This window comes from Pongo abelii, chromosome 13 (assembly GCF_028885655.2).
Source record: "Pongo abelii isolate AG06213 chromosome 13, NHGRI_mPonAbe1-v2.0_pri, whole genome shotgun sequence".
In the NCBI taxonomy this organism is placed as follows: Eukaryota; Metazoa; Chordata; class Mammalia; order Primates; family Hominidae; genus Pongo; species Pongo abelii.
The window spans coordinates 91,321,163-91,342,339 of NC_071998.2; the positions used below are offsets into that span (position 1 = coordinate 91,321,163).

Consider the following 21,177-nt stretch of genomic DNA (forward strand, 5'->3'; position numbering starts at 1 on the left):
GGGATCCATGGATACCTGAAATTGTACACAGCATTTTGTGTGTCAGGAGCACATATGCATTTTGCGGGAGAGGATCTATAGTTTTTTTTATCACATTCTCCAAAGGGGGTCCATGAGTCACACACAAAAAGACAAAAACCACTGGACTAAATGATCTCTGACGTCCCTCTCAGCTCTAACATTCTGTAAGTCAAAGGTCCTAAGACACACATTTTCTTATTCCCTTGAGAGGGAGTTAAAGATCAACTATTTCTATGCCTGTTATTCAGTGACAATGAAGAGATAAAATTCTGACAAACCCCTAGACACCATGCAACACCAACTGAAAAGGTTAGAGCTAAATCTTTTTTGTCTCATGAGGTAATATTTTCCTCTCACTGGAAATGATCCAACAGAAGTGGAATTATCATCTCTCCACGATAGTATATAAGGAATTTTTAAAATTATGTGAAGATGCCTATAATCACAGCACTTTGGGAGGCCAAGGCAAGAGGATCACTTGAGCCCAGGAGTTTGAGACCAGCCCAGCAGTTCAAGACATAGTGAGACCCCATCTCTACCAAAAAATTTTAAAACTAGCCAGTGTGTGGTGGCTTATACCTGTAGTCCCAGCTACTAGGGAGGTGGGAAGATCACTTGAGCCAGGGAGGTTAAGGCTGCAGTGAGCTACATCATACTATTGCACTCCAGCCTGGAAGACAGAGAAAGACCCTGTCTCAAAAAAAAAAAAAAAAAAAAAATTATGTGAGGAGCTGGTCTCTGAGATCTCTTCTGAGTCTCTGCTCATGCATGCTTCTCCCTCTGCCTGAAATAACCTCTCAGTTTATTCCTCTCTCATTCTTCACATGTAGCCTTTTTCTCCCCCTGTTTAATTAGTGAGTGTCTCCCACATCCTCCCATAGCCCTATATAGTTACTTCTTCTCTAGTACTCATCACATCTAGAACTCACTGTTGGCAGGAGTGTATGGATCTGATTCCCCGACTTGATTGTCAGTTTCTTGAGAACAGGGACTGTGTGTTATGTACCTCCACATCTCTAGTACCTTAGAATGTTTGGTATATTGTAAGCGTTCAATAAATAAATGTTCATTAAATTCCCCTACAAAGGGTCTAAAACCTTACATAAGCCATTGATCACTGTAGGCCTTAGTTTCCCCATCTGTCAAACGGAAGGGTTAGGCCAAATACTCTCTCAGATCTCTTTCAGTTCTTATACTATGACTGTCTGTAAGTGTACAACTTTAACTTGTTTGCCTTGCTCAAGGCAGCAAACACATTATATACCACTCATCCTCACAATGCTCTTTCATACTTATATATTCATTTGGTTTTCCAACTCCCTGAATATTGCTCATGAGAAAATTATCATTTGACAGATTATAACAGTCTGTGTTCTGATTTTAAAAAGAAAGACTAGAGCAAAGGGGCTCACCGCTGTCTGTACTTGAAAATGAAACCATGATTCTGTAAACTTCTTAGACTCAAACTGTTTACAAGTCTTATCCCTGCCAGATTTAGAGAATATTGGGAAGAACAACTGCAGGTAAATACCCTGTTTCTTGCTTAGAAGATATAAGGAAGCTTAGCCAAATAGTTGACGTTAATTTGTCTGTAGGAACCAAAAACATACCCATAAGAAATGGAAGCCAGATTGAATAATGTGGATTTTAGATATACAAATATAGATAAATATTAAAAAGTAGACATGACAGCTGTCCTTAATCTCATTTCATAAGTGCGGAGATGGGCACACAGAGGTTAGCCTGCCTGAAGTCGCACAGCTAGTAAGGAAGAGAGATGGCACATGAATCTAAGTCTCAAGGCCAAGCTACCTACCATTACTTGGTTCAAGGGAATCCTCCTACCAGCCAAGCCCATGCTAGAGGCTGTCCCCAGATGCTAGTAACCATCTGATTGAATAACCATCTGGCTCATTCAATTATGCCACTGTTGATCCCATTCATTAAGAGAGTGGTGCCAAGCAAGCCACCATTATCAATTCTATAATATAATTCAATAACACTCTTCCTATTACCCTCAAAACTAACAGAACAGAGCACACCAATATTCTCCTAAATCCTTGAGAAAGTTACAAATATTGATTGGTCCCTAGCCTACACCAGGACAATTAACTAGAATGGCAGCATTTAGGCAAAGCTGGGTTAAATCAGTACAACGGAACACACTAACTAGACTTCTCTTTTCGGTGGAAGCATTTTAATCACATCTCTCAGACCTCACTAGGTCTTGTATTCATGGCAATGGAAACCTGAATATTCATGGGATGGGAAAGAGCCTGCCTGTTTCTGCAGTGTCTGATAGAATTAATTTATTCGTGTCAAAAGTGGGCAAATAGAACTCTCTTGTGGGTCACAGTATTTAGAAGGCACATGGTGGGGTAGAAAAAATATCAACTTTCATAACTCCAACTGTGCAGGGCCAGAGTAGAGAGTTTGCCATATTGCGCAAACAGATACATCCACTCCTGAGATGCTGAAGCCATCGTACATTCAAGTCATTTAAGTTACTGCCCTTGATCAGCTTTTGTTAAAATTTGTTAAAATTTCTGATCACTCACCTTCTTTTTAGCCGTTTTCTTGCTAAATTTTCATCCAGGCTAGTAGTTTGTAAAAATTTCTATCTGTGGGTCTTAGATTTGGTTTTAGGGGGCTTTGGGGGAATATCTCTGCCTCACAATAATCCTCCAGCAATGTGAAGCAGCGTTGTGTCCTGTAAATCTTTTCTTCCCTGGGTAGACAGCCCCAGTCCCATCAGCTGATAGTCTGGAAACTCCTCTTCACCCTGTGGAGCACAGGACCTGAAACACATGTTGTCAAAGATTTGATCCCCAGTTGACTTTCTCATTTTCTTATCCTGTAAGCCTCTGAAGAGCTGCAAAAATTGCTCTAAAAGAGACAATACAAACTAGACTAAATTGGCAGCCCATTAGAAGCTGTCGTCTAGCCAATTTCTCTTCACATAGTAGGAAAAAAAAAGAGAGTGAAAGGTGGGACTAGTTTATCCACTAATATTCTGCCGTGTTAATAATTTTCCTGCAGAAATGTTGCTTACTGTGTCATAGAACTTTTTTAATTTTTCATATCAACTAGAATAATCTTTTTCTGATTTTTTTCTAAACTTTACAAGTAAAATAGATCTTTATAACATAGCACACCTTAATGATTAAAGATCTTTGACATTTCATCATAACTTAAGAAAAAAACATTGAAATTTCAGGACAATTATTGAATCTAAGAGCTAAGGACTAAACACTACATTGAAAGCTAGTTATGGCTGAGTGTGGTGGCTCAACACCTGTAATCCCAGCCCTTTGAGAGGCTGAGGTGGGAGGATCACTTGAGGCCAGGAGTTGAAGACAAGCCTGGGCAACACAGGTAGACCTTGTCTCTACAAAAATTTTTTTAAAAAATTAGCCTAAAAGTTCAAGGTTACAATGAGCTATGATTGCACCACTGCATTCCAGCCTAGGTGACAGAGTGAGACCCTGTTTCTAAAAATAAAAATAAAAAAGAAAGCTCGTTTTTAAATGCTGCTAATGGTTAGTTTGAAGTGGCATCCCCAGCTTCTTTGTATGACCCAATTAATTTTTTAAATAATGGAAGAAGATTAGGTGACATTTTTAAAAACAATTCTGTCATGGGGATGAATTTTACCAGGAGATAAAGCAGCTGAGTTCTATCTTGGCTCTGTCTGTAATTTACCATGTAGCCTTGGGTAAGTCACTTACCTCTCTGCCTGTTTTCTTATCTACCAAATGAGGGTGTCACCCTCAATAAACTGTTTTCTTCAAACTCTTACACTATGAGCAATGGTTCTGGACCTTTTCCCCAGGGAGACACATATATGTGGGGTCACATTCAACTCTCAGAAGCTGAATTGTGTGTGGTGTTGTTGTTGCTACTGCTGCTTCAGTTTTAAGGCAGCAATATAGATAAAATAGGATACAGGTTATGCATAATTTCCAGTTTTAATCCCACTCCATTTTTTTCCCAATGATCACTGCTATTACATCAAAGAACCACTGGTCTGAAGAACTTCACAGTTGTGGGCCATGTGCCACCTGGAAGATTTTTTTAATGCAAAATGCATCAATTTAAAAAACATTAATTATATTTATAAGACCAGGGGCTAATTATTCATTCAGATGATTGCATTCTGTCTCCTAATTCTGCTTACTTAGTTCTACCAAAATGAAAAATCACCCCCCTGGTATCCCCCCTCCAAAGCAATCTCCAGAAGCCAAAGCCCTCTTGCTTTCTGGATGTACTGATCAGTTTAAAAGGCTAGATCCCCTGTTCCTCATGTGGCTGCCTTTGTTGAAGGCCCAGAAAGGTCTGCAGTGGTAAGGTTTGCCCCGGGGCTGGCTACAGAGAGGCTTCTTGGAATTGAACAAGAGAGCTGTTTGGTTTCCTAAAAAGAAAGAGGAGACTGCTCAAATAACAAAGTCTAATTTATCACCTCAGAGTCCCCCTTAATGGCAGTGAGATCCATATAGATGCCAACCCAGACAACCACCCACATGTGTCTGTCTAAAGAGCCAATATCATTCTGTTAAAACAGCCCTGCTCATCGGTGCTGATAAAAAGCGCAGCACTTCCTCTGCCTTCCTGGAGCAAGGCTATTAAATCTATTAGCAGCACTTCAGCCACCCAGATGCTTCCACCTTCTTCTGAAAAGCAGCCTTGTCCCAGAGAGATCACACTGAAATGGCACCTGCTCGCATCTGTATGAATCTCAGGCTCCGAGATGACAGGCTGTCCAGCTGGCCTGTAGACCACAGTCATTAGCAGGTGGTAAAGATGTCACAAAACCAGAGTCGAATAAAAACACTAGAGCTGTACAGGAGTTAGCACGACCCATCTGGCCATGTTCTCGGTAATGGGACTTAGTAGAAAACTATTAGATAAGCAAGCTTGGACCCCAGATCAGGGGCTACTCCATACAGGAAGAAAGAGCTTCAGAAGGGGAATTTAACAAGTTGACAAGGTTTTAAATCAAAATGTAACCGAGATATATGTCAGCTGGGGCTTTCCTGTCGCTTGAGATCTAAATAAGCTTTGCTTCAAATGCCGTAGTCCGTGGCAGTCTGGATTCTATGACTGCTTGGAGGCTTAGGGTCTCCGCCTTGTCTCATGCTTCCGTGTCTGATCCTTAGCCCTGCAATTTGTCAGGTTGCCTATAAAGAAGGCATGTTCATGTGTGAGCAAGGTGGGCCTTACAAAAAGTTGGTGTCATTGTGGAGAATCACATTTCATATTGTATGTTTCATTCCATCTAGTGGTATAATAAACAGTCCATATTAGACTTTCCTGTGCTCTTAAGCCTGGCTACTCAAGGTGTGGCCAGAGGGCCAGCAACACCTGGATCACCTGGGTGCTTGCTAGAAATGCAAAACCTTGAGTTCTCCCCAGCCTAAGTCGGAATCCATAATTACCAAGACACCAGGTGATTCGGCCCAATAAAGTGTGAGGAGCACAGAACTAAAGTCCTTTTCAGCCGGGCGCGGTGGCTCACGCCTGTAATCCCAACCCTTTGGGAGGCCAAAGCTGGGGGATAGCTTGAGGCCAGGAGTTCAAAACCAGCCTGGGCAACAAAGTGAGACCCCCCCACACGCACACACACATCTCTACAAAAAATTTAAAAATTATCCAAGTGTGGTGGTGCATGCTACTCGGGAGGCTGAGGTGGGAGGATTGCTTGAGCCCGGGAGTTCAAGGCTGGAATGTGCTAAGAAGGTACCACTGCACAGTGCACTCTAGCCTAGGTAAAAGACCCTGTCTTTAAAAAGATAAATAAATACAAAATATAACATTTCTTCCATCATAAATTGGGTCTTTGTTTTCCTGGCTGTCCCCTTCTACACAGAAGATTCCTCAGGGGAGGACCTGAAATCTGCGGTCATCATTTCTGTATCTTCAGTGCCCAGCAGAGAGAGACTCAGAAATTAAGTTTTTCCTCCTGTCTTTCCCTTGGGAATCCCTACAAGTTAACAGCAATGGTCAGACAAATCCTGCCCCTAACTAGGCCCCTTTGTCCTGAGTTAGGGGCCTGGGCTACCTTTCTGAGCCACCTCAGACCCACCTGTCTCGCCCTGCTACTCATCTTTAGACAGGTCCCTCCTCCCCAGCCCTTGTCTGTTCTCTTGCTACCCAAGGGTTCCAGCTTTGCCACCAGCTACTTATGTGTGACTTTTTGAAAATCACCCTACCTTCTGGGTCTCATCTGTAAAATGAGTGGATTTGACTCCTTCGCTAGAGCTGTCAAAGGCAGCATTTGCAACTCACAGGTGTGTTTTAATCACTGGCAAGGTACTTTGCAAGTGACTTTTTATATGATCATTAAGGTTTGCCAATGGGCTTTTTTAAATGAATAGAGCAGATTCAAGGTTATCCCTTTGACTGTCATTCTCAGTAGCATTCTGGTGTGCTTTCTGAAACAGGAGAAAAACGGGTGGAGTTACAGGTAGCTCCAGGGATCACACATAAGCTTGGGGCATATACACCGTTGGGAATGTGTTATGTTTCACACAGAAAAGTTGCCTGGTTATCGTCATGTGTCTCAACAGCACAAAGACTGATCTATAAACTTTTCAGCTCCATCATCTTTTGGGCTATAAGGCCTGGTGTAAAAGAGATGGTTTTTATTTTATCTGGAGAAAAGACTGCTCTTGGAAAATACAAATTTCCAAATATCTCCTGTGATGTAGTAGCTCCTCTTAAAATTTAAACTCATGCAGAGACTTGAGCAGGTGATACTCTTTAAATTTTTTCCTCTTCCTCTTTGGCTTTGCTTCCAGAAAACGAGAGGAAGAAAACAAACGAAAAGAGGCAGAACAGCAAAAAGGAAGGTGGAGCCCAGATTCCTGCAGACCCCAGGCCCTTCCCTGTCTGCCCAGCACCCAGGATGTGCCCAGCAGGCAGAGCCGGGCCCCCAGCAAGCAGCCTCCTGCTGGCAACGTGGCCCAAGGCCCTGAGCCAAGAGACAGCAGAGGATCTCCAGGAGGGTCTCTAGGCAGAGCCCTCCAGAAGGAGCAGCATGTTTCCTCAGATTTGCAGGGAACAAACTCCAGAAGGCCAAATGGTAGGTGTATTGCCTTTGTCATCTCCTGCCGGCCCATGGACTGTGGGCTTTTTTGATTGGTGTATTTAGACCAATTACACTTAAGATAATTGTTATATTAGCACTTAGGACTGCCACTTTATGATTTGTGTTCTACTTGTTTCCTCTGGTTCTCGGTTCTTTCTCTTTTTTTCCCTTCCTGTAGGTTACTTCAGCATTTTTAAAAATTCTATCTTGATTGATTTATGGTTTTTTGTTTTCTTTTTTAGAGTGAAGTGTGAAAACCTCACTTCCATTTATCTTGTCCACTTTTAACTTTCATTGCTTAGGTATCGGATGGTGTTACAAATTTTGTTTCAATCATGAAATACAATTTATAAAACTCACAAAGGAAATAACATTTTATGCGCCCGCCCGTATTTCTGCTCTTCTGTTGTTTCTTCTTCCTTCCTGATGCTCTAAGATTCTTGTATCATTTCCTTTCCGTATGAAGAGCTTTCTATGGCCCATCTTTAAGGGTATGTCTGCTAGCAACAAATTCTTTCAGTTTGCCTTTGAGAATGCTTTTATTTGATTCCTGAAGAATCATTAAGCCAGATATAGAATTCATGGTTGGCAGCTCTTTTCTTTAGCACTTGAAAAATATTGTGCCATTTCCTTTTGGCTTCCATGGTTTCAGCTGAGAAATCCACTGTCATTCAAATTGGTGTTTCTCAGTAATAGTTCTAGGTAATATGTCATTTCTCTCTGGCTGCTTTCAAGATTTTAAAATTTATCATTAGCTTTCAGAAGTTTAATATGATGTGTCTTGGCATGGGTTTTTGCAGTTTATCCTATTTAGAGTTTACTTGTGTGTCAGGGATCCCCATGATCCCCATCCCCAGGACTACCACCAGGTTTGGTGAAGTTGGAGGATTTACTAGGGGGACTCAGCATATAGTTGTACTCTCAGTTAGGATTTATTATAACAAAGGGACACAAAGCAAAATGAGCAAAGAGAAAAGGTGTATGGAGCAATGTCCAGAGGAAATTAGGCACAAGCTTCCAACGGCTCTCTCCCAGTGGAGTCACACACAACAGGTTTAATTCCTTCTGCAATAAATTGTAACAACCAGTCAGACAACCTTTTGTTGACAAAGAAAGCTCACATGAACCTAGGACTCCAGGTTTTTTAATATGGAGTCAGTCACATAGATACCCTCTGCCTAGCATATGCCAAAATTCCAGACCCCCAGAAGGAAAGGTGTGCAGCACGAACCCTATTGTTTGCACGAAGCAATTTAAACACATTGAGCTACTCTTATAAAAGTTAGAGAATGGCAGGAGCTTTCCCAAAATCTAAATGCAAATGCCAACACAGTGAAAAAGGCGAATAATGTCTTCGTATTATGAAAATAGCCCTGACCTTATGGACTTTCTCAGAAAGGGGCTCTGGAACTTCATGATTACTGAATTCAGGGCTTGGACAGTTCAATCTGTTTCTTTGAACCTTAACTTCCTTAGCTATAAAGTGAGGGTATACTTTCTATACCGCAAGGTAGCTATAGATAGGAATAATTCATGTAGTGTACTTGTTATAGCCCATAAGTCATCATAGGTTTTCAGTAACTATTATTATTGAGCCACTCATTAATCTAGCCAAGAACAACTACAGAAAAGTATACATAAAATGACTACAGTCCGGGTGCAGTGACTCACACCTGTAATCCCAACACTTTGGGAGGCTGGGGCAGGTGGATTACTTGAGGCCAGGAGTTCAAGACCAGCCTGGCCAACTTGGTGAAACTCTGTCTCTACTAAAAATACAAAAATTAGCCAGGCATCGTGGTGCACGCAACTCAGGAGGCTGAATCACAAGAATTGCTTGAACCTGAGAGGCGGAAGTTGCAGTGAGCCAAGATCGCATCACTGCACTCCAGCCTGGGTGACAGTGAGACTCTGTCTCAAAAAATATATATATGTAAAATGAATATAAACATTTCTGGAATATAATTCCATAATCCACTTTACAGTGTAATCCTTAAGGATTATATACTCATGATGCTTTGCTACATATTCATTCATTTATTCATCCAACCAGCTTTAATTAAGCTCCCATAATGTGACAGCCATGTTGAACTTCCTTGAGTTCTTTCTTAGCTTGGGGCCTTTGCAGATGCCACTCCCTCTACCTTATTTTTTAGATATCAGGGATAATGTTTCTTCTTCTGTTCAACCAGTATCTCCCCACTAAAGGAGGCTATAGTTTCCTGCTATTGCTTCCATACTTCTATACTTCCCTCTTATAAAGATCATCACTTTTTACTGTTATTACTGGTTTACTTGTCATTTTTTCCACCAAACTGCAAGATCTGTAAGAGCAGGGTTGCTTCCATTATCTACTGCTGTATAACAAACCACACAAAAATGAAGTGACTTTGAACAATGACAATTTAATTTTTATGATTCTATTTTGGTTAGGAAGTTTGTTTACAGGCTTCATCTGGTCTCACTCATGTGTCTACATTCAGGTGGAGAGTCAGTGGAATTCCATGTCTAAGATATACTGACTTGAATGTCTAGCAATTGATGCTGGCTGTCAGATGGGATTCCTTGACTCTGTTTTACATGGTTTTCATCCTCCAGTAGACTAGACTGGCTTCCTTACATTGTGGTCTCAGGACAGCATTTTCAGAAAGCAAAGATAAAAGCCACAAGACCTCTTGAGAAATAGACGCTAGAATTTGCCCACATTATATTGATCAAATCAAGTTACGAGACCATCCCAGACCAAATGATGTCGAGAAATAGATTCCACCTTTGTGCATACTAAGATGGGAGGAATTTTTGGCTATTAAACAATCTATCATAGTTCCTATTTGGTCACAGATTATTCACATTCCTCCCACATGCAAGGTATTCTTACCCCTTGATATGGATTGGCTCTGTGTCCCCACCCAAATTCCCAATGTTTGGGGAGGGACTTGGTGGGAGGTGATTGGATCATGATAGTGAATTCTTACAAGATCTCATGGTTTAAATGTGTGTGGCACCTCCCCCCTCGCTCACGCTCTCTCCTGCTACCATGTGAAGAAGGTGCTTGCTTCCCCTTTGCCTCCCACCATGATTATAGGTTTCCTGAGGCCTCCCAGTCGTGCTTCCTGTTAGGCCTGTGGAACTGTGAGTCGATTAAACCTCTTTTCTTTATAAATTACCCAGTCTCAGGTAGTTCTTTATAGCAGTGTAGGAACAGACTAATACATCCCTATCTCAGTACCCCAAAATCTCATCCTGATTATCTCATCACACTTGAAGTCTAGGATTTTAAGACATGAACTAGATGTGGTTCAGGTTCACCAGCTGGGACTCTTTCTGATTCAGAGACCAATCAGCCAAAAAGATACATTATCAACACCCCCCACACCCAATAAACAGTGGTAAGACAGGAACAGAATAACCACAGTAGACAAAAGGGGGTGGAATAGGAGGCGTATAGCATCCATTAGTCTGTAGCAATTCTGAAAACCAGCTAGTCACATTTTACCAGGGCCCCTACTCTGAGGTAAATATTCCTTGATTAGGGTCTCATTTTACTCCTGGTGGCTTCCTATTCCATTGTTCTCCATGTCTCCTGGCTCTGCTACCTGAATTCTTGGCTCTGCTCTCTGAGAAGTCCTTCCTTTTCCTAATAAATGCCCATGTTTGCAGCTGAGTAGCTTTCTCAGCCTATCTCCTGACTATAGGATACTGGGGCCCCAGAGGCTTCTTTTTGACTTGAACTGTGTCACCAGTTCAAGCTCGTGACACAATAATGCGATTATCTCAAAAACTTCATGGGTTTCCTGTGAATCTGATTGGATTCATTTCATATTTCAAAAGCCACATCCATTATTTTTCAAACAAGATTTGCTCTAATTTGAGTGGCTTAGATTTCTGTGGGAAAATGCCATTGAGATTCTTAGAAATTTTTTTGTCGAGCTGAGAGGAACTATTATGTACCACCTTAAATATTTTTGAGTCTTAATAAAGGGTTGTACAACCATCCTTTTTTTTTTTTTTTTTTTTAAGACAGGGTCTCACCCTGTCACCCAGGCTGGACTGCAGTGGTGCAATCACAGCTCAGTGCAACCTCTGCCTCCCAGGTTCAAGTGATCCCCCCATCTCAGCCTCCAGGTAGCTGGGACCATAGGTGTGTGCTACCATGCCTGGCTAATTTTTTGCATTTCTTTTTTGTAGAGATGAGATTTCATCATGTTGCCCAGGCTGGTCTCAAACTCCTGGACTCAAGCAATCCACCTGCCTTGGCCTCCCAAAGGGCTGGGATTTTATAAGTGTTAGTCATTGTGTCTGCCCTGATTTGATCTTTATGCTGAGGCCTATGAGACTCTTTTGCTGGCTGGAAAGAATAAAAATGTTAAAATAGTTTTATTTTCTAACCCAGCACATCCTGGGATCTTTACATTATCTCTAAATTTTGCTTGCAAATGGAGCAGTTTTTTCTTCATTTTATTTGTTTTCTCCCCATACTTTGTCATATGTAGCTTAAAAAGCAGTTGACATTTTGTTCTACATTACACCTGGAAACCTCCTGAACCGTATCTACAGCTCCATTAGGTATATTTTCTATCTTCTATGTTACTGCAGGTGACAATTTTGCCAGTTAATTCTGCCACTGAATAACAAGGTTCACTTCTCTCTAGATTCCAACAGCAATTTCTTTTCTGCTCTTCAAGCCTTCACCAGCAGTCTCTTCATTGCCTTCCCAGCTTCTGCTCACCAACCAGTCCAAAGTCAATACCCTGGATTTTATATTTTAAGACAGCACCTCTCTTTTATAGATACAAATATCTGTGTTGGTTATCTCTTGTGGCATAATAAACCACTCCCAAAACTAAGTGGCTTAAAACAACAGAAGTTTATTATTTCTCACAGTCCCGTGGGCTACCTGGGCAGTTCCTCTTCTTGATCACCTGGGCCCACTCATGAGGTTGATAGAATTTGCACAAGATATGGCCAAGATGGCTGCCTTCATATATCTGGCAATTGGTGGTGGCTGTTGGCTGTCTCTATTCTCTTCTATATGGTCTTTTGTTCTCCAGTAGGTTAGACTATCTTCCTTACATATATTGTTCTCAGAGCAGTACTCTTGAGAGAAGGCAGAAACTGCATGTTACCCAGTTTATCCATTCACCTACTGAAGAAACATCTTGGTTGCTTCCATGTTTTGGCCGTTATGAATAAAGCTACTATAACATCTGTGTGCAGCTTGTATGGACATAAGTTTTCAACTTATTTGAGTAAATGTAAAGGAGTGTGATTGCTGGATCTTATGTAAGAATATGTTTAGTTTTGTAAGAAACTGCCAAACTGTCTTCCAAAGTGGATGTACCATTTTGCATTCCTACCAGCAATGAATGAAAGTTCTTATTGCTCCACATCTCCACCAGCATTTGGTTTTGTCACTGTTTTGGATTTTTGCCATTCTAATAGGTATGTAGTGGTATCTTGTAGTTTTAGTTTTTTGTTTTGGGGGGGGCACATATGTGAAACATTGTAACAGCTCTAAGAGTCAGAGCTATACAAAAAGGTGGAGTCAGAGAAGTGTCACTCCCTCTTCATCTCTGCTATCCAACTCCCATTTCTCCTTTCTTTCCACCTCTTTCCCACTCAACTCCTGCAGGTAACCAATTTCTTTAGTTTTTGCTTTATGTTTTCTATATTTCTTTTGCACAAATGAGCAGATACAGGTATATTTTCTTATATCCCTTTCTTTCTTTCTTTCTTTGAGACAGAGTTTCGCTCTTGTTGCCTAGGCTGGAGTGCAGTGGCGCAATCTTGGCTCACGGCAACCTCTGCCTCCTGGGTTCAAGTGATTCTCCTGCCTCAGCCTCCCAAGTAGCTGGGATTACAGGCATGCGCCACCATGCCCAGCTAATTTTTTTGTATTTTTAGTAGAGACAGGGTTTCTCCACGTTGGTCAGGCTGGTCTCGAACTCCCGACCTCAGGTGATCTGCCCACCTCGGCCTCCCAAAGTGCTGGGATTACAGGCTGAGCCACCACGCCCAGCCCATCCCTTTCTTTCTTACATGAAGAGTAGTATAGTTTAGATAGCTCTTTTGCACTTAATAATATTTTACATTATTGAGACATAGTCTCACTCTGTTGCTCAGGCTGGAGTGCAGTGGCACAAATAGCTCACTGCACCCTCAACCTCCCAGCCTCAAGCGACCTTTCACCTCAGCCTTCTGAGTAGCTGGGACTACAGGCATGCACTACCATGTCTGGATGATTGTTTTTTGTTGTTTTTTTTTTTTTTTTTTTTTTAGAAATGGGGTCTCACTATGTTGTCCAGGCTTGTCTCAGACTTGGCTCAAGCAATCCTCTTGCCTCAGCCTCCCAAGGTGCTGGGCCACTGCACCCAGCCAGAACAGTTATTTTAAAGTCTGTTTCTGAAAACACATTATCTGGATAATCTATGTGCCTGTTTTATTAAGATTTTTATTTTTATTTTTTGAGATGGAGTCTTGCTGTCACCCAGGCTGGAGTGCAGTGGTGCAGTCTCAGCTCACTGCAACCTCTGCCTCCCGGGTTCAAGCGATTCTCCTGCCTCAGCCTCCCAAGTAGCTGGGACTACAGGCGTGTGCCACCATGCCCAGCTAATTTTTCTATTTTTAGTAGAGACGAGGTTTCACCATGGTGATCAGGCTGGTCTCAACTCCTGACCTCATGAGTCCCGCCTCAGCCTCCCAAAGTGCTGGGATTACAGGCATGAGCCACCGTGCCTGGCATATTTTTCATTTTAGATGTTGTATTTAATTGTTTTTCAAATCCTTTTCTCGTATTTTAAACTTCTTTTGTGTGTTTAATCAACATGTGTGTGCTAACGTTTTGAGAGATCTGATCTTGCTATTGTGTTAACTGTTGCTTATGGTACATTGTTTCCTCATGCATTTTGTGATTTTGGATTGTGAAGTCATTTTCAGAGGACCCCTTTGTGCAGCCTGAGTTGAGGGCATGTCACACTAAAGCAATATTGTGTTTGCTTCTGTGAGGCATCCTGGGATATCTCCATCCTAAGACCAGTATTTATAGTAATGTCTCCTATGGATTGAGAATAAATGAATACCAAGCCCACGTAAGGAAGAAGACTTTGGTTTTAAATTCTTATGGGAGACTCCTTACCCCATCCAGAACCTGGGCTGAAACAAACTTCCTTGTCATCTCCAAGTGCTGGAGAGCAGATTTTAAAATCTGGATTATTTCCAAAAGGTATATCCCTTCAAGAGTGCTGGCTTCATGTAGAGTCTTGGTTCCAGTTAACTTTCTTCCTGCAAGGCCTCATTTTCTGTTCTTATGTAGATGTTAAAACACTTAATAAGACCATCTGTTGCCCACTCCACCACCATTACCTGCCTAGACAGTCACTGGATCAGCTCACATACTTAATTGCTTTGATTTTCAATTTTCTCTTTGTTTTTGGCCTCCAGAGTTCCTTTATTTTCTTAAAGGCATGACAGTGCTTTCCAAAGGATATCCACTATATTTTCATTAAGGTGAGAAGGGCTTCAGGTTATCTAACCTACCATATTGCTGGAAATAGAAGTTAAACAGTTTTTTTCCTAGTCTGTAATTGCCACTATTATGGTGATGATATAGGCCAAGTCTGAATATTTTATGTGAACATACGGGAAAAATTACCTTACTCTGCAAGTTTTGGACAATATTTTTTCTTTGTTTCCCCAAGAAACAGCCAGAGAACATTCTAAAGGCCAATCTGCTTGTGTCCACTTCAGACCCAATGAAGGCAGTGATGGAAACAGGCATCCAGGAGTTCCCTCTGTTGAGAAGTCCAGAGGTGAGACAGCTGGCGATCAGCGGTGTGCAAAGGGGAAAGGCTTCATGAAGCAGCCCTCCTGTATCAGGGTGGCTGGGCCTGATGAGAAAGGAGAGGACTCCAGGCCGGCAGCTGCAAGCCTTCCACCACACGATAGCCACTGGAAGCCCAACAGGCGGCATGACACAGAACCCAAGGCCAAATGTGCCCCCCAGAAAAGGCGCACTCAAGAGCTCAAAGGAGGAAGGTGCTCCCCGGCTGGTTCTAGCCGCCCTGGCAGTGCCCGGGGGGAGGCAGTCCATGCTGGACAGAATCCTCCCCACCATCGTACACCAAGAAACAAAGTGACACAAGCCAAGCTCACAGGAGGGCTCTATTCAGATTTGCCACAGAGCACAGAGGAGCTGAGGTCAGGAGCCAGGAGGCTGGAGACATCTACCCTGTCCGAGGACTTTCAGGTATCTAAGGAGACTGATCCAGCACCCGGTCCCCTCTCTGGGCAGAGTGTGAATATTGACCTTCTCCCCGTAGAGCTCCGACTGCAGATAATTCAGAGAGAACGAAGGAGGAAAGAGCTGTTTCGCAAAAAGAACAAGGCAGCAGCAGTCATCCAGCACGCCTGGCGAAGGTAGGAAAATGGGGTGCTGCCACATCTGTGGTTCTTTGATTGCTACTGATATTCTCAACATGACATCTGTGCTCTTTGATGTTTTCCCAGTGAGTTCCATGTGGTGGCATGGTAAGGCCAATTTTATAGAGCCTACCCATGAAATTCACACCAGATCCTAGTAATTTACATTGTATAAACCATTTGGAAGATGTTTTTGCCTAGAAAGATGGGAAAGTGCTCAGGACAGCATGGGGTAAAGGAAAAAGCCCTGGGTTTGTAACCATGAAATGTGAGGTTCAGGTAAGCTCTAACAGGTTATGTGACTTTGGGCAAATCACATGGCCCCCCTGACGCTCTGCTTCTTCATCTGTAAAACAGGATTTAATAACTGTTGCACATGTCCTGTTAATATGACAGGTTGCTGGAATGAGATAATGCACACTTCATTAATTCTAAATTACTACACATAGGAGATACTTTATTTTTATTCTTATCTCTTTACTACCCAGGAACTAGTCATACTCCAAACACCTAAACCAGGGTCTGGATATAATAGACTGAGTGACTAAACTGTATTATGTAAACCTGTCTGAGCATCTACCAAGCTCAAAATACATAGTAGGCACTGGGAGTGGGGGTGAAGGCTGTCCTAAAAGCCTGAAACACACTCCCAATATAGTAGAGACAAATGCCACTACGGGATGATTATGGGAGGACTTGAGGGGTCTTATTGCTACAAATGTTCACGTCTCATAATCTCTTTCATCCTGAAAGCCTCACTAGAGCCTAAATCTAAATTAGGCCTTACAGGGATGAATGTCCAGAGAGAAGCTGGACCCATCACCAATAGGTGGGAGTTGGCCGGGCACAGTGGCTTACACCTGTAACCCCAGCACTTTGGGAGGCCGAGGAGGGAGGATCACTTGAACCCAGGGTTATGAGACGAGACCACCCCAGGAAACATGGCCAAACTCCGTCTCTACAAAAAGTACAATTACCTAGGCATGGTGGCACATGCCTGTAGTCCTAGCTATTTGTGAGGCTGAGGCAGGAGGATCGCTTGAGCCCAGGAGGTCAAGGCCACAGTGAGCCATCACCATGCCACAGAACTCCAGCCTGGGTGACAGAGTGAGACCCTGTCTCAAGAAAAGAGATAGGCTGAAGTTATGTCGCCGCCATCACTGGGGAGAGGAAGACGGATGGGGAGACAAGGCAAGGAAATAATGCGGGCAAAGGTGTATGAGATATCGAGGTTCCTGTCAGGAGAAAAAGGAAGATGTTCTCTCCTTAACATTGGTGGGGAGAAAACAAGATAGATTCTCAGGAGGTGCAGGGAGAGGCGTCCGTTCGTATCATACCAGAGACTGCCTAACCCAGAGCCAGGTGATCTAGTTTGTGCTTGCACAGGCTTTGCAATGTGTTCTCCCTCATGTCTGTTTCAGCTCTTGGCCATTAACAAAGTCCTCTCATGCCTGACTCCATGTGATCTCCCAACCACACCAGGAAGCCATCATGACTGGGAGCAGTATCCCCATTTTTCAGACAAGAGAGGAAAAATTGACTTGTCCTTTTGGTGCAGATCCAGCACTTGAACCTCTGGCTGACTCAAATCCAAGGGCCTTTCCCTTACATGATTAGTGAAGTTAGTTTTTGCTGTGGTCAAGCTAATGGAGGCGGAGATGGGCCCCATGCACTTTGCCTGAAAATAGGTTGGAGAAGGCTGCCTGGTTGGTGTCACACACATCAGGGTAACCAGGAGAAGGGTGATGTTACTACTACCAATTGTTAACATACTAGTAGTGTTTATTGGACACTTGTGCCAGACACTGTTCAAACTAGTTTTACCTGGCTAATTCATGTAATCGTCACCAATAACCCTGCAAGGTAGGTATTCTTCTTAGCCCCGTTCCACAGATGAGGAAACTGAAGCACAGAGAGGTTCATCAACTCACCAACATTACAGAGCAAGTGCCAGGGCTGGCTTTGAGCCAAGACAGTCGGCCTCGAAAGCCACAGGTGGAAATGGCCATTGCACCCCCTCATCGGGCAGTTATGCTGGGACATGCACTGGCTACCATCCAGATGAACTCTTTAAGTATTCTGGCTGAAATCTAGGATCTAAACAAGCCAGCAAGGTTTACCACGCCAGACCCCACAGCTGCTCCCTACCTGAAATGTCTCCTTCTCTGACTGTTTGACTCCTTTGAAGAGTCAGAAGCTGACAGGTCCTGTCAGTAAGTGACCAGAGTAGCAAATGAGCCTTCAGTCATTCCCCCAAGAACAGTGGGCTTATGGTCTAACATGCCCACCTGGGTAGGTAACTACACAGGCCCCCTCTGGACGTGCCATTGTACAATTCTGAGGCCCAAAGGACTTCTGGAATTGTTGCACATTGCAGAAAGCCAAGTCTGTTGACAGTAAACACACTTTTATTGATTCTATTATATTTTAACTACATTTTCTATTGTAAATACAGGAGCCTGAAGTGCTGTCCTGAAAGTGTATCTGATAGCAAACCTAAGCAGTGAGGGCTGGGGCAGGGGTCAGGGCTGGACACGTAAGTGTTCAGTGCAGGCTGTGGTTATAGGGGACAGGTGGAGGATGGAGAAAAGGAGCTGGAAAACAGGCAGGGAAGGAGTGGGCAAAATGAACCTTGGGTCCTGAGAAAATGAAACTTGATCTTAAAATTGTCAGTTTAATAACCAAGTAAGATGACTATTTTAAAGATTGAAACAGGATCCTGGACAAGCTGAGCAGGAAAGGTGCTGCTGGGCCCACTGAGGGCTGACACCATTAACAGCTTCAGCCACTACCTGGGCTTCCCCACAAGTTCTGTGCCCACAAGAGCAGAAGGTATGGAAGACAGCATTTCAAACAGGAGAAACTGAATTATAGTGCGGTAGTGCCATACTTTTCTCTAGACTTGGCTTTTTGGAAATGTGGTACGTATTCTAGTAGAGGGATGCCATGGTGTTACCCTCCAGGAAAGAAGGACGAGTCGTGTAGGCTGACTGAAATCAGCCTTTGGGGAAGGAGGGAGGGGCTGCACCAAGCGCTGCAAGGAGCTTTTAGCAGACTTAGGAAAAAGATTACTTCCCATTTGGTGCAGCCTAAATGGGATCACTGTAAAATCAGACATGAAGCCTGTTGCTCTCTGCAGCTACCTATAGGCTCACTAGGAATAAAGACAGATACAGATAATAAACATTGCTGCAGCTTTCCTTTGGAGGCCTCAAAATAGTTGTTACACAGTAAGTTTGGGAGTGCATGTGGGATAGAAAGCATCAAATAAACCCTAGATGTAAATATAGCCATCATCCCCATTCCTCACCCACTCCAAACCCACCTCCAACAGACTTATCTTAGTAAGATGCAGCTCATACCTTTACCACTCTAAAGCCCCCTTTCGTCACCAAATACACAGTGCTTCTACCACATTGTGTTACTGACTTTCTGGCACAAATGCCTGTATCTCTGCTGATGCCAGTTCTGCTACGTAGAATGCTCTTCTCTGCCTGGTAAGCTCCTATTCATCTTTTAAAATCCAGCACAAATATTAACCTTGTGAAACCTTACCAAACCATCAGTCAGTCCTGCATCTGTTTGCACAACCAGCTCCTTGCTCTTGCACAGTAGTCTCATGCCACACGTACCTCTTTACACAGCAGCCTGTTCCACTAGTCTGTGAGCTCCTTGAAGGCAAGGAATCATGATTGAATCCTAGTTCAGGAGGTGTTTGATAATGGAAAAAGAATTCCACATTCAACATGCTGCCGCCAAAATTAGGAATGGGAGCTTGAATGAACCTACCAGGAATTCAGCAAATACTACTACTATAGCTTCTAGGAACCTTAAGGAAATTTATTTTTCTCAGTACTGTGATCTTAAAGCCTCTCCTCTCCTCTGACCCAACCAGCTACAAGCTCAGGAAGCACCTGTCCCACCTTCGGCATATGAAGCAGCTTGGAGCTGGAGATGTGGACAGATGGAGGCAAGAGTGTACAGCATTGCTTCTCCAGGTTTGGAGAAAGGAACTGGAACTAAAACTCCCCCAAACCACTGCAGTAAACAAGGCCCCCAAGAGTCCATCCAAGGGCACCTCAGGCACAAAGTCCACCAAGCATTCAGTGCTTAAGCAAATCTATGGTAACTGTCCTTCTGCCTACTTTGTAGTTCACAAGTACCCCCAGAGTGCCACATCAGAATCTGAAGTAGAATTTAATTACATTGGGTAAACTTCCATTCAGATAAATTAGGTTGGTGCAAAATTAACTGTATTATTAAAAATGGTCAAAACTGCAATTAATTTTGCACCAACCTAATATTTCTCAAGCACCATTTCATTCCTGCCTCCCAGCGATACTGGGTCAGAATTGTTTGGTTTCGTGAGGCATTCTAGCATCTCAGCCCCGAGTGCCCTCAAGCTTTACTGTTTAAACCTCTCCAGACCCCTGCTTGAGTCTCCTCCTTGCATTACCCATTTGGAGCATTCAAGACTTAGCTAGACCCTGCCTGCATCACTTTGACTTTTCCTATGCTAAGATGTTACAGGGTTGCCCACTATGAGAATGCTCAACACCCATGCACTACAGTAAATATTTGTTCAGCAGATTAACTGCTGTAAATTGAAACATTTTCAGCTCTGCAAAGAGCCCATCCAAATAGACCCAGTGGAGTTCAAGAAGCCTTGCTGGCTCAAGAGAAAAAAAGATAAGCAAGGGCACCTTTAGAAAGATCTCCTACAGCATGAACTTTAACATTCATTTAGCAAAATCTCAGGACTTTGCCCTGGGCCTACATGGTTCCACACCATACCTAACTTATCTTGACACACACCTGCAAGCTCAAGCCTTTACCACAATAAGGAATTCAGAAGTTGGTCAGGCCAAACGTATCCCTGGCCAAAGAAAAGTAACAGTTGTTGGTTCATTTCAGGTGGTTCTCACGAAGGGAAAATACATCATCCTACAAGATCTGTAAAAGCCTCTTCTGTGCTGCGTCTCAACTCAGGTAAGGCAGCCACTGCAAAGCAGATGGTGGGGGAGAACATGGGGAAGCATTTTCCTTTGTTTCATCCCCAAAGAAGACATTAGAACAGAGATGGCCAGGGTTTTCCAATGGTCATTTGATTTCATGGGATTATTACTGTAGCCAACATCTGTCTCCGTAAGAGGCAAATTATTTTCACAACTAAAAGCTATTATTGTTAACATTAACTCCAACAGAAACAATAAATGGTAGCTATTATTGATCACTTTTACACATTTTTTCACACAAAGGAGGAAATAAATGAAAATACTGTCACTCTTCAAAGGAATACCTTGGGAATCCTTGTTCCATTTTGGTGTCACATTATGATCCCCTATTTCCTTCTCCAAGATGGGAAGAACACCATGAAGAGGACACTGAGAGCATGTACAGCCTGGGCTCAGCTATGCATGCTTTCCCTCATACAGGAGAAGCTCAGGGCACTTTCTTTTCAGCCGCCAAGACAAGAGTGTTTTACTTAGGGCCCCCTCATTCACGCCAGCATTAAATGTGGGTGATAAGTTCATTGCTGTCAGCAGCTAATGCCAGGTCCAGTGTTTCTCATAGGTGGCTATGGCAACACGCTCCACCCCGCCTCCTCGATCCACACAGTCATCCTGGAGGAACAGAGTGCAGCTGGGAAG

General features: G+C 43.1%; 1 protein-coding gene across 7 annotated transcripts in view; it reads left to right on the forward strand.

Annotated features, from left to right (window-relative positions):
• INVS (inversin) overlaps window positions 1-21,177 on the forward strand; it is a 203,359-nt gene that overhangs the window by 180,107 nt on the left and 2,075 nt on the right. For 6 of the 7 annotated variants that reach the window (XM_054520364.2, XM_054520363.2, XM_002820038.6 and 3 more), the window contains 4 exons: window positions 6,819-7,102; window positions 14,806-15,523; window positions 19,422-19,651; window positions 20,441-20,515. In XM_054520364.2, coding sequence (XP_054376339.1) covers window positions 6,819-7,102; window positions 14,806-15,523; window positions 19,422-19,651; window positions 20,441-20,515 — 1,307 coding nt within the window. Of the gene's footprint in view, window positions 1-6,818; window positions 7,103-14,805; window positions 15,524-19,421; window positions 19,652-20,440; window positions 20,516-21,177 lie in introns of those variants that run through there. The other variant, XR_008509888.2, reaches the window with a different exon arrangement.